The 13,888-nt window shown below is 47.0% G+C and overlaps 1 protein-coding gene across 1 annotated transcript; it reads left to right on the forward strand.

Annotated features, from left to right (window-relative positions):
- The first annotated feature begins 9,287 nt into the window (after nucleotides 1-9,287).
- Nucleotides 9,288-11,264, forward strand: CUNH11orf91 (chromosome unknown C11orf91 homolog). Its single transcript, XM_054585935.1, has 2 exons — nucleotides 9,288-9,786; nucleotides 11,042-11,264. Exons 1-2 carry the CDS (start codon nucleotides 9,303-9,305, stop codon nucleotides 11,125-11,127), a joined length of 570 nt encoding a protein of 189 aa, XP_054441910.1. The 5' UTR covers nucleotides 9,288-9,302; the 3' UTR covers nucleotides 11,128-11,264.
- The last annotated feature ends 2,624 nt before the right edge of the window (nucleotides 11,265-13,888 follow it).

Here is a 13,888-nt window from a genome sequence, read left to right on the forward strand (position 1 = left end):
CCTGGGCAGCTGCCCATGGAGCCAGCAAGGTCTCTGCCTGCCAGAGCTCCCTCAGCCCTTTTGTGTTGCTTGAACCAATTTAAGAAAGTTTCTGTTCTTTGCAACTAAACATCCCTGACCAAGACAACTACTAGTTACCAATTAACTGGCAATTGCTAACCAAGCCGCCCTTTTCCCTGAGCTATAGGAAGAAGTTAAAGACACACTAAAGGTAGGAATGGCAATAACATGTAAATGATGTGAATAAAGTAGCTTTGAGGTTTTTTTAAATGTAGGTTTACAGTAAGATCTCTTTGCAACAGACCTTTACCTAAATGCAATACATTTGCAGCACAGTTGTGAAGGGTCCTTTTCACGCCTCCGCCGCTGATGAGCTCGCAGGCCTGGCGCATACTGCTTCTGGTGACCCTCTATGTCGCCATTAGTTGTGACAGTGGGGCTACCATAATGGATACTAGATTTTTAGCCGTTTGGCATCTGTTACCCCTCCCTTCTGAAAACAAAATTGCAATTATCTGTTGGGGCATTGCTTCCACCTTTTAAGTGCAGTCTTGGAGGGCCTGTTAATGAAGGTGGTCTGCCCTCCCCTCACCAAAAGGTGGGCAATCTCTTGGAATTTAAGTCTTAAGTTATACAAGGAGTGAAAAATATTTTTTGGTTGAAGCTGTGAGCCTCTCAGGAAGGCTGCAAGTGACAGATAACTCAGAGTAGTTTAATCAGACAGTCTGATTTTCTTGCATAAACAGTCTAAAGGTAGGCAGCCACTGGCGTTGGTTCAGCTGCTCAACAAAGGCTCAGTGGGTATACTTGTGATGTACCTGGTCTTTCTGTCATGATCACAAAGGGACTGCAGAAGCTCCAGCCTCGCACAGGTGTAAGGCAGGGAGAGGAGATGAAGGGAAAGTTTCAGTCATTTCTGTCCCTCTTATTAGGAAGGTAAAATCTTCCCTGGGAAGCTTCTAGCTGTTGTCTGGTCATACCTCCTGGCTGGAGATGTCTCATAGCCGCCCCTAGCCGAAAGAGAGGCTGGCAAAGCTACTCTTCCATTTTTCCAGCTTCTATAGGCAAAGGCTGCAGGAAAAGGGGCTAAAAATAATCATGGAGACTAGCCAGCCGAGACTGTCTACCCCTGCAGTGCCCACTGAAGAGGCTGTTGGTTCCTTCCTGCTACCTGGGTCCCTAAAGTTGCCCCAGTCTCTGCACCCTCAGCCTAATCCTGAAGCTTTCAGTGCCACAGACTCTCCTATTGCCCTTCATATAAAATCGCAGTATCAGCCTCTGTTGCTTGTGAGCAGAAAATTCTGACCGACCTCCTCTCTAAAGTGTTGCTGCCAGGATAATTGGAGACCATGTTACGGTAAGTGGTCGATTAAGTGTTAGCTACAATTACTTGCCCCAAGGCGGCCCGCTAGTTGATGCTGGTTGCTGAGACTTAAACCCAGCTCGCTCGTCTTCTGAGCCCCGGCACTCTCCATTCCAGGAAACTGCCTCCTCCCACACTTCAGTTTTTTTTAAAAAATGTGCTTACTCTGCAATTGCTTATGAAAACATCTGCCAAAGGAAAGAAGGAGAAGGGCTGGGCACCATTTTTTTTTTTTTTTTTTTTTTTAGAAACTTTCTTGAAATAGTGGGTGTTGTGAAGGGAGGTGGGAATGCGTGGGCCAGCAGCTCCTGACCAACACAATGGTTAATTCATATGAGTAATAAAGAGAAGACTGTCCTGGGGTGGGCGGGGGGAGACTGTCCCGTGTTTTCCAGGATAGCCAGAGCCTTGAATTGTGACACAAACAACTTCTAGTTAGAGCCAGTCCCCTGCCAGTAAGAGAAAGCCAGCGTGAAAGTGACCTTACCCGAGAGAGCGGAGCCAGGGACTGTTCGGAGGGAGGCGGTAGGAAGTAGTGGCCAAGAGGCTGAGCACTGGGCAGCCTGTTGGGATTCCAGCTCGGACACTAAACAGTGGCTTGGAAAATGGGGATAATAATACCTACTGCTGAGGGTTGTCAGAATGATCAAATAAGTAAAGACAAGTTCCCGGCAGGCAGTCACCTCTCTGTTTAGTATCACTGTCCTCAGCAGGACAACAGGTGAAGCAGCTGCTAGGGTGCAGGGCCTGCCAAATTGCCTGGATGGGTTTGGATTGCAGGGAGGGACACGCCCATCCTCCTGCCCCACTGTCCTCGTCAACCTTCATGGTGAATTAAGGAGTCCATGTATAACTGTTTAATAATCATAGTCACACTTTATGGAGCACCCCCCGTGTGTCCCAGGTTTTGCTTAACATGTTTTCATCAGATACATCAACCCTATGAAGTAGATATTGTCTTCATGTTATAGCCCAGAAAACTGAGGTTCAGAGATCTGGCGTGGCTTTCCTAGGGTCGCAGAGAGTCCCGGATTCAAAGACGACTCTTGTCTTCATATGTTCAGGCTGTACAACATTTATTTTTCACAGTTCCGGACACTGGGAATTCCAAGATCAAGGCTCCTGCGTATTTGGTGTCGGTGAGAACCCACTTCCTGATTCATGGGTCACAGTCTTCTCACTATGTCCTCACAGGGTGGAAGGTGCAAGGGAGCTCTCTGGCATCTCTTTACTAAGGGCACTAGTCCTGCTCACGAGGGCCCTGTCCTCATGCCTCCGTCAGCTCCCAAAGACCCCTACCTCCTAGTACCCTCCCCTTGGGGCTTCAGTTTATAACATAGGAAGTTTGGGGTGAACACAAATGTTCACTCAATAATAACTCTGTTGTAGTCCAAGCCACAAGCTCTACGTGTTTGTAAAAGCTGTCCAGAGCCGAGGCAGGCATGGCCAACTGTGACGAACCCCGAAAGAGGAAGAGAATGTGGTTAAGGCGTGATTGCTGGCATTCTGTCCAGATGCAGAGCTAAAGTGATGGAGGGCAAATGGGGCTTCCAGGGGAGCAGGTGTAGTCAAACCTAAGTTCATTTGCCCAATGAGCAGTAAGACCAATCACTAAAGCAACGAGTGTGCAACAAGAGCTTATTTTCAAAAGGCAGCCAAACAAGGAGACAGGGAAGGCCCAAATCTGTCTCCCCAAGAGGAAAAAGAGCGGTTTAAGAGGTTTTAAAGGGGACTTTATATGCAAAGGGAGAGGAACTAAGGGGTTCTAAATCTGATAAACAATGGAACATTACTCAGCTATAAGATGAAATACTGCCTTTTGCAACAACATGGATGGATCTTGAGAATATCGTGCTAAGCGAAATAAGCCAGACAAAAAGTCAAGAACCATACAATGTCACTCATATGTGGGATATGAAACAGAGCAACAAATGAACAGGACAAACAAAATCTCAGATGCAGACAACAGTTGGGTGGCTACCAGAGGGGGAGAGGGGGTGGGGCGAGGTAAAAGGCGTCAAACAGATGATGGCAGGAGGACACTTGACTTTGGGTGATGAACACACAATGCGATATACAGGTGATGTCTTAGGACTTGCATACTTGAAACATATCTTGCTAACCAATGTCACCCCAATAAAGTTAATAAAATGTTAAAAAATGAAAAATAAACTCAATAAAAGAGATGAATGATTTGGGCTGGAGGGCTGTTTTTGCAGAACTCTTGTGTCAGTTTTTGTGTTGCCATGGTATTTAAATAAAATCGCTATCTTTAAATCACTCTACTATAGCTTTATTATTTACCCTCACATTGGATAGCTATCTGGCTATCACTTGCAAAAAAGACTGTTGTCTGAGATTTCATTTCAAGGAACCATAAAGCTCAACTGCAGGTGTACTCAAACTCCTGCATTCCTATCCTGAACTTTAAATTGTATCCTTTTTGTTAAGCTCTAGCTTCACAAGTCCAGAAGAGGCTTTCTGTACCATCTACGGCAGTGTGATGACTGAGGAAACCAGGCAAAACAGCACCCCGGGGCACTCCCCTGACCTGCTGGCTGGGCAGGGTGGCGGCGGTGGAAAATTATAAACCTCAGCTGCGATGAGGCAGCCTATATTAAATATTTTGAGTCAGTGTTGGGAGGAACTTCCACCTTGCTGTGTTACCTTCCTTTATGAGTGATACTTCTGGCATCTCTCCTGAATGTGGAGGAAACACTGTTCTGATAGGTGCATTTGGAGAAAGGACCAGGCCTGTCTTTGGCCTGTTTCTCACTGAGCTGGCTTTTCAGTTTTTCCCTCTGGGCAAAGCTTGTGGGTGGGTGGGTGACCTCATTCACAGAGCAGGATTAGCAAGCCCAACTGGCAATGAGGCTATATCCTCCAACTGACTTTTGTCAGTGAAGAAGGAAGGACTCTGGACCCCAACAGGATGGCACTTAGGGAATTCGAGTAGAGAGTAGAGAAGCTCACCAAGAGCCTTAGAGACCAGGAAGGGAAAGTTTCTGTTTAAATTGGATGCATGCCTGTTTTATCTTTTCATTGCCAATTTGAATTTCCTGGTCATTTGTAGGGTTTGGCCTTAACTACCATATTGGCTTTACCTCCAAACTGGAATTTACTCTCTGTATTGTGATAACTGAGGTTTCTTATGTGGTTGTTATGTTTAGACTATCTTATGTTTATGTTATCCTGAACTTAATGGGAAAAATCTGTAAGCTTTTCTTCTTTGAATGAATATTGAGGAATAGAGTGAAGAAATAAAATGGAGTCACTGTAGTCAAGCAGCTTAATGACTAAAATCAAGTGTGTTGAGATGTGAGGAAACAATTCTTGTTTTAACTAGCCTGGGGAGTTAAATTTTTGAACTTTCCAGTCCTGTGTCAGTTTGATACATCAAACCTCCAGAAAACTCTCTGATTAGCTCCTTTCCTCCCAGAAGGACTAAGAAAAAAAAAATTCATGTATCTAGACAGCCTGACATCCATTATTCAGATCATCAGTTTTCTAGAGGATTACCATCTTGGACCAATCCAGAGGCTAAGAATGGCAGGACTGATTCTTCTCAAGAATATACTTTTTTATGGAACCATAAATGACCCCGAATAGCTGCAGCAATTTTGGGAAAGAAGAACAAAGTAGGAGGGATCACAATACCTGACATCAAACTTATTACAAGGGCACTGTAATCAAAACAGTCTGGTACTGGCATAACAAGAGACGTATAGATCAATGGAACAGAATAGAGAGCCCAGAAACAAACCCATGTCTCTATGGTCAGTTAATTTCAACAAAGGGGGCAGAAGCATAAAAGGAAGTAAAAATAGCCTCTTCAACAAATCATGCTGGGAGATCTGGACAGCTACATGCAAAAAAGAAAAAAGAAATTTGACTACCAACTTATACCATATACAAAAATAAACTCAAGATGGATAAAAGACTTAAATATAAATCATGACACCATGAAAGTCCTAGAGGAGAACATAGACAGGAAACTCTCAGATAGTCCATGCAGCAGTATTTTCACTGCTATGTCCCCTAGAGCAAGGGACATAAAGGAAAGAATAAACAAATGGGACTTCATCAAAATAAGAAGCTTTTGCATGGCTAAATAAAACATCATGAAATGAAAAGGGAACCAACCATATGGGAAAATATATTTGCCAATGAGACGTAAGACAAAAATTTGATTTCCAAAATACATAAAGAACTCACATGTCTCCACTCCAGGAAGACAAACAACCTAATTTAAAAATGGGCAAAGGACCTGAACAGATACTTCTCCAAGGAGGACATACGCAAGGCCAAGAGACGTATGAAAGCATGCTCAGCATCACTAGCCATCAGAGAAATGCAAACTAAAACCACAATGAGACACCACTTCACACTAGTCAGAATGGCCATCATAAACAAATCAACAAACAAGTGCTGGCGAGGCTGTGGAGAAAAGGGGACACTAGTACACTTTTGGTGGGAATGCAGACTGGTGCAGCCACTGTGGAAAACAGTTTGGAATTTCCTCAAAAAACTAAAAATGGAACTGCCTTGACCCAGCAATTCCACCGCTGGGATTATACTCTGAGAATCCCAAAACACCAATTCAAAAGAACCTATGCACCCCAATGTTCATAGCAGCACAATGTACAATAGCCAAGTGCTGGAAGCAACCTAAGTGCCCATCAATAAATGAGTGGATCAAAAAATCAGGGTGCAGTTACACAATGGAATACTGCACAGCAGAAAGAAAGAGCTACCACCCTTCATGACAGCATGGATGGAACTGGAGAGCATTATGTTAAGCAAAATAAGCCAGGGGGTGAAAGACAAATACTATCTCACCTACAAGTGGAACCTAATCAACAAAACAAGCAAGCAAGAAAAATATAACCAGCAACATTGAAAAAAAACCCCAAACCGACAGTAAGGAGAGGAGGAAGGGGGGTAACAGGAAAAGAAGGGGGAGTGTCAAGTCAAGGAACGTGTATGAAGGACCCATGGACAAAGCCAAAGTGGGGCAGGGTTGAGGGTGGGAGGTGGGGGTGGTTGGGGCAGGGGCAAGTGGTGGCAGGAAAATGGAGACGAATGTATTTGAACAATAAAAAAATAATAATAATAATAAATAAATAAAAGTTAAAATAAATAAATAGAAGACCTAAAAAAAAGAAAAGAAAATGTAGTTTTCACTATAACTCTCATTTCTGTTTTCTTCTTCAGAGCACTCTGAATATCGTCTAGTTGTGTTTCCGGTTTGCAAACCCTCATACTCTTGAATAAATCTGTATCATTTATTTCTAGCCAAAGCCTCCCGACTCTTTTTGGGTTTGCTCAACAATATATGCAAGTAAAAATATGTGATTATATTGCATCATATAAAAAACAGTTGAAAATTCCTTCCCCTTCTAAGAATCTTCAATATATGTAATAATAAGAGCTGACATTTACTGAGCGTTTACCATGGTTAGGTACTTAGATTAACTCATTTAGTCTTGACAATCCATGTGAGTAGGTACCATTACTGTTCCCATTATATAGATGAAAAGCTGAGATGCAAAAATGTTCACTCATACAACAAAGAACATAGTGGACCCAGGGCATGGTCTCAGGTCCAAAACCCTGGCTCTCCCCGCTACTATGATTCTGTAGAGGGGGAAAGTATTTTTTTCCTACTCTCATTCAATAGCTGGCAAAGAGAGATTAACAGTTCATGAATTGAACTGACAAATGACAAATTAACAGGTGATAAAATTTATTATGCATGCATGAGTGGGAGACATTTACAGAAAAGAAATAAAAGTCCAAAAAAGTGGTTAGGCTTGAGAGCTTATAAACTATTTTATTATTATTTTTAATTTTTTTTTAGAGAGAGGGGAAAGGAGGAAGAAAGAGAGGGAAAGAAACATCGATCAGTTGCCTCTCCCCCAGCAGGAATCGAAGAGGGGATTGAACCAGTGACCTTTGGCTTTGCGGGATGACATCCAACCTAGCCACACGGGTCAGAGCTTATAAACCATTTTAACAAAGGGTGATAAATTGTAGACCAATGACAAGACAAAGGAAAAGAGGTTTGGGCTTCTAGGAGTTGTAGTTGTGGGGAGGAAAATATATGGGGGAAATTTATGGAAGATAAGCGTTGTTTAGTAACTCTTGTTACACAGACTCAGGTCAGTGGCATCTCCAGTGATGAGTCAGCTCCTCCTCTTCCTGGGATGGTTGGTACCTCTACAAAGGGAAATTTATGCCCTGCTTTTAGGCAGAAAGGGAGAGGACAGAGTTCCTCAATTGCCTTCAACTTAAAATAATATTTATGCCAAAGGGGCATGTTTTGGGGTGGTATATTCTGATCCTTTTCAGTCTCATAACCCATAACACTTTTTAAAAGGTCCCAAATAGGGCCTGGCCCGGTTGCTTAGTTGGTTAGATCATTCTCCTGATATGCCAAGGTTGTGCGTTTGGTTCCAGGTCAGGGCACATAGGAATCAACCAATGAATGCAAGTGAGCAACAAGTCAACTCTCTCTCTCAAATCAATAAATAAAAAAAAAATTAAGTTCCCAAATGTTTATTGAGTCCTATTGTATATGTTCAGCACTATAGGATCTTCGGGCTGGATCCAGCTAAATATGGGAAGAAAAAGCTTCTCAGTGTCAGAGAAGATGCTCCTTGGGGATACGTGCCCTTTACATCTGGACAGAGTTTCTAAGTTTACAAGTGCTTCACACTCACTCTTCTGTCTTCTGTCTGATCATCACAAACAACTGTATGAGGCAGCCTGGTTCTCGTGTTTCTATTTTACAGAAAATTGACTTAGAAGTCAAACAACTTGCTCAAAGATATCCACTTGGACAACTGACCCCCTTCACTGCTACACACACACACACACACACACACACACACACCCCCACCCCCCCCCCCACCACCAACTCACTCTCTCACTCTCACACACACATTTGCTAGTGGAGCTGGTGCTGACTCATCTTGACTGGCAGCAGCCTAAACTGGTCCCCACCCATCTTTGTTCATTCACAGCAATGATGGGCTATTAGGCGGAGGCTTTCAAAGAAATTGACCTTCCCTCAGTCTAATACTGGCTCCTTATGTGAAGGAGTCCTTTGGAAAGTACCGGTCCAGATACTTTCCAAAAAAGTGTGTGGGTTATTGTGGTTAAGTTCAGCAGGATTTCCTGTTGGTGATTAGTTTGCTGCCTAACAGCCTCTGATAATGATTGTGTTTGGAAGAGAACTAAACTGCATCTCACTGAAGATAAGTCCTTAATTATTAAGATCTGTTATAAATCTATACCAGGGTCCCTTTTTCCAGAATCTCCCACAACACGAAGTTTGGCAGAAACGTGGGTTGGCTCTAACAGCCATTCCCAATCAACCTTTTTGTTTGCCTCCCAGTTGCAGAGGATAAAAAGTCAGCACTCAATTCCCCCAAACTTCTTTGTATCGAGAGGTGATAGAGGAAGGCTGCTAGAGCAGGGGACAGGATCGTAGGGAAGATTTTTTTTTCCTCCCTATAAAAGGAGAGTTCCGACTGAAGGAAGTTTTTCTCTTGCCGTTTTGGCCTGTTCTGCTTGGTGCTTTTGGGTGGGGTCATGTTAGGCTGTGGCTTGTGGAATTTAGGGGCAAAGGGAGAAGTCGGAGGCGGGAGGGGTACGGGTCATGCGGTGGAGCTGGCGAGAAATCGGATGGGCGAAGCAGAAACTCACTTCCTTTACTGACTCCACGGGCGCGGCCTGATGTAAATGGGCGAGGCCACAATCTGGGGCGTGGCCGATCGGGCCTTAGAACCCCACCTGTTCGGGGCGGGGCTAAGGCGAAAGGGTGGGGCCGCGCTCCCTCGGGGCGTGGTCTGTGAAATCTTAGAACCCAGGCTACTCGAGGCAGCCTCGAGTCCCCGGGCGCGGGGTTCCTCCCACGCAGCCTCCCATTCAAAAGATGCCGAAGGGGCGGCGCGGCCGCCAGAGCCCCACGATGAGCCAGCGGCCAGCCCCGCCCCTCTACTTCCCCTCCCTCTACGACCGAGGCATCTCGTCCTCCCCGCTCAGCGACTTCAACATCTGGAGGAAGCTCTTTGTGCCGCTGAAGGCGGGCGGGGCGGCAGGGGGCCGGTCCCTGCCCCAGGCGTCCCCCGCCCCGATGCCCCCGCCCCCGCCGCCCCCGCCCGGCCTGGGTCCCCCCAGCGAGCGCCCCTGTCCCCCGCCCTGGCCTTCCGGCCTGGCCCACATCCCATATGAGCCTCTGCGCTTCTTCTACTCGCCGCCGCCGGGGCCCGAGGTGGCTGCCTCGCCCCTAGCCCCTGGCCCCACGACCTCCCGGCTCTCCGCTGCCTCCCACCCCGAGGAATTGTGCGAGCTGGAGATCCGGATTAAGGAGCTGGAGCTGCTCACCATCACTGGGGATGGCTTCGACTCCCAGCGCTGTGCGTGACTTCCCCGGGGCCGCCCAAGCCCACCCTTAACCTGCTTTGGCTCCCTCCTTGGCTCTCTGCCCCCCATCCCCTCCCCTGCAATGTGGCCTCGGGCTCAGACTCCAGCACACAAGAGTCCCAGATCCCAAGTCGATCGTCCATCCTCGATTTCAACCGACTCCTTTCCCCACGGATCCTTCTGTCCCAAACTCCATTCTGAGCCATTTTTTTAAAAATCTGGACTCTGAGCCCCTTAAGCCTGCAACTTCATCCACCACAACCCCCAGCCTGAACTTTAAGCCTCCTACACAGCAATACTACCGCCCCTGGAGCTCTACCCACCACAGACAGCCCCTCCCACAAGAGGCCTGAGATTTAGTGTTGATCTTAAACTGGGGTCCTCGACGGGAGGTAGGGGAAGGCGAAGGTCAGTTGGAGTGTCTGTAAGGGGCAGGTGGGAATTGTGCAAGGCCCAGGAGGCCCATGGACATTCACTGAGGGACATTCCACTTCTCAATGCTGGAAGGTAGCTTCCCTGTGGCCTCCTACCCTCTACCCTTGTAACCCTTTCACCAGGGTTCTGGGCTGTGCCATCGGATTTTAGGATTGCAGTCTTAAGGATCTTAACCAGGGCAGACCAAGTATGCTTATGTAGGTGGGATTTGTTCCACATGCAAGCAGACTGAATGCTCCCTGTTGGAGAGTAAAAGTATCAAGTTCAGTTCAAGTCTGGTCCCAGAAGACCTATTGCACTGTAGAATATTCAGTAGCCATAGGCTGTTCTGCAGACTTTGTCTTTCCCATCAGCTGTTCCGATTAAGGCTAGCATTTGACCACTGGAGGAGGGCAGATAGTTCTAGAAAGACCATCTTCATTATTGTATAAAAAAGGTAAAACTGCCCCTTCGCCCACTACTGCCACACTGGGAAGGGGGTTGTGAAATAACCTAAGTGTGTAGGTCTATGTGGCTGTGGGTCTCTAATTCATTATACACCTTGTAATGCCCCCTGCCCCATAGCTATGGGAAGAAAACAATTCCTAGAAAATTCGAACTTTTCTAAGTCCTGGATTTCTCAACCACATATTCTCCATTTATGCATGTTTTGGCTATTAGGGATTCTTTTTTCCCACCCATGTTGGATCATAATGGGTTTGGGCCTCATGTAGGGAGCCCACAATTGCTTTAGCAGTGATAGAAAAAGCCTTATCTCTACCCCAGCTAAGTTTGTTTTACTCCCCCAGCTAAGTTTGTTTTACTCTCCTGCAGATAAATTCTTGAAGGCGCTGAAAGATGAAAAGTTGCAAGGACTGAAGACCAGGCAGCCTGGCAAGAAGTCAGCCTCTCTCTCCTGAGGAGCTGCCCACCGGCGCCTGGGTAGCCACCTCCTTAGGTGTTAGTGCTTAGATAATGTGTCCTGTTTGTTGTCATTTCAAAAATTGTTATTTTCTGTTCTGCATTTACTGCTGTTCTTGTTGCTTCCAGCAAGTATGCCACATACAGTGCCCACTTATGTGATCAACATCGTGGCCTGCCTCCTCTGTGCTGCTGCTGCGGAAGGGCGGGGGGCTCTCTGTGGGGTCTGGAAGCTGCTGCCCTGCCAGCACTCAGGGGCTCCCAAGACCAGGGGCGGGGGACTCCCCACCCTGCCAAGTCAGGAGGGAACTGGGGAAGACCAAGGGCAATACATAGTTGGTTCTGTTACTGTGTCCCTGCTCAGAAAGGCTCTAGAAGGACGGGAATAGTAGGTTTGTTTGTTTCCCAACAGTGTTAGTCCTTGGAAGTGTTTTTGTTTTTTCGTGGGGGTTTTTTTGGGGACCACAAAACTCTTTGATAATCTGATCAAAGCCACAGTCCTTCCTAGAAATGGATATACTCGAAAAGTAGTTATTGAGAACCTTCTGGGCTCTTGCAATTGGGTGTAGGGGAGACACAGATAATATTATAAATAGGTAAATGATAATATAGTATCATAGACAATAATGAAACTGGGAAAATGACCCACAGGCCTGTTGCCTCCTGCCCTGAAAGCCAAACTCTGGTTGAGAAGGAAAGTGACAACCTGAGGTGACACTCTGACAGGAGTGTCACCTGAGAGGCTCATGCCTTCAAAACCATCTGAGCATCTCAGGCATCCTGGCTAGGTTATATAGTGGAACAGCGGAGCGGGGGCGGGGGCGGGGGGGATTCCGGCAATGTGGAGTTTCTCAGCTCTGCTCTTGGGTGGTCTCATTGTTATCTCCTGCATGTGTCAGCATGTAGCTCCGCTGCTCTGTCTCCAGTTTTACTGCTGACATTCAGGAGAAGGACATGCAGGCAGTGTTTTCACTGGTTCTGATAGGAATTGCTGATGCTTGTCCAGGTCCTGTAGTCAGAGTCGTTTCCTGGCCGCGCAGGGACTGAAACTGCTGAAATCTACACATCGCTCATAAGGAAACTCTTAATACATAATTTTTCTATAAGTCTGTCAGTACAACCTATTCTATAATTATTTACTTGATTAGCATATTTTTTCATTTTCAATCACTGTTCCAATAACATACTAAGAGGGGAAAGAGAGCAGGATAGGGATAGTCAGGAGCGTCAGAGGAAAGCAGGGCGGAAATGCAAATACGGTTTCTTGGGGAGGAGATATTTAAACAAGGTTTGAAGATGGCCGAGGGTGACAGCCATGTGCCATCCTGGGAATGCTCCAGACTGGAGGACCAGTGCCAGGGCTGAAGGTGAGAGCCCGCCGCAATATTTGAGGGCCTGCTAAAAGCCCAGGCGGCAGGAGCAGGAGGAGGGAGAGGAGAGCGGAGGGGCTGCTTGCAGGGGGGTCCATTCATGTGGGACCTTACAGCCGTGGTAAGGACGCCGGGCTCTACTCCCGGTGGGGTGGGGAGTGGTTAGAGGATTTTCAGCCAGCAAGTGACAGGACCTGACTTGTGCTGTAGGTGGAGAACAGACTAAGGAAGGAGGCAGGGAAACCAGTTAGGAGGCTGTATTAATTAATAATTCAGACAAGAGAGAAGTGACAGTGCAGCCCCACCCGCCCTTCCCCTGTGCTGAGTGAGAGGTGTCGATGTGGCACCCGCCGCCACCACCCACCCTGCCCCTATTTGCAAGGTGCTGTCTCTATGGCGAAGAGGAGCAGGAGTGAGATCTCAGCCACACAAGCACACAAACAAAGGAGGGAGTATTTTATGAAACAAATCTTCAATCAAGTATAACATTTTGAAGCTTGGTATCTAGACACCCTTGTGCCTTTACTATGCCAGCAGCAACCGCGGATCGTGGCCAAAGGATTTGTGAAGGTTGCATTTCTTGCAAAGAAGAATGAAAAGGAGGGGCCAGTGAGTCAGGAGTGTCTGAAGCTGAGCATAGAAGGCGTGCAGGGCTGGGGTGCGCTCTGACAGATCGCGGGGGGGCCAGGTGGAGGCTGGCACGCCGCGGAGCACATACCCGACTCTGGGGGCCATTGACAGCCAGCGGCAGCCACTTGGCACCCAGCCAGGAATGTGGGCACAGTATCCGGGGAAAACTCCTGCTTTCTAAATCTTAGCAATGAATTCAAATGTTTCCAAACACAATGCAGGCCAAAACAACAACAAAAAAACACAACAAAGGCTGGATGGTCCCCCCAGAGTTTGCAACCCCCACCCACAGGAGTCCTAGCACCTTGGGGACGGATTCCAGGCCCTGCTTCCCCACTCGTTGCCCCAGGTTGGTCGTCATTAGAGCAGTATCCTTGCTCTCCCAGAAAACAAGGCTGGCGAGCCCAGTGAGGGGGGCTGGAGAGTCTCAGTGAGAATAAATCGGGCATCAGGAAAACCCAGTGCCGAAGCTCAAGTAGAGATGGAGTTACCTGGTGGGCCTGTTCCCCATTCCCTCCCGAGGGTCCCAGTAGCCTCCACTCCACCCCCCACCATGCTCATAAGACTGGGAACTAGAAATTGGCTGCAAAGGCCATATTCGCATCATGGAAATTGGCAAACGTACAAATCAGCGTTGTTCCTTTCCCCCTCCCTCCCCAGCAAAGAGTTGGTGGCTAAACAATTCCTAGTACACCACCAGATAAAAAGGACACAGAAGTACTACTTCATGCATAACCGAGCAAGGAGGGAAAGAAGCAGC

This window comes from Pteronotus mesoamericanus, unplaced genomic scaffold (assembly GCF_021234165.1).
Source record: "Pteronotus mesoamericanus isolate MK-2021 breed Mesoamerican mustached bat unplaced genomic scaffold, CSHL_Meso_final contig_90, whole genome shotgun sequence".
Lineage (NCBI taxonomy): Eukaryota > Metazoa > Chordata > Mammalia > Chiroptera > Mormoopidae > Pteronotus > Pteronotus mesoamericanus.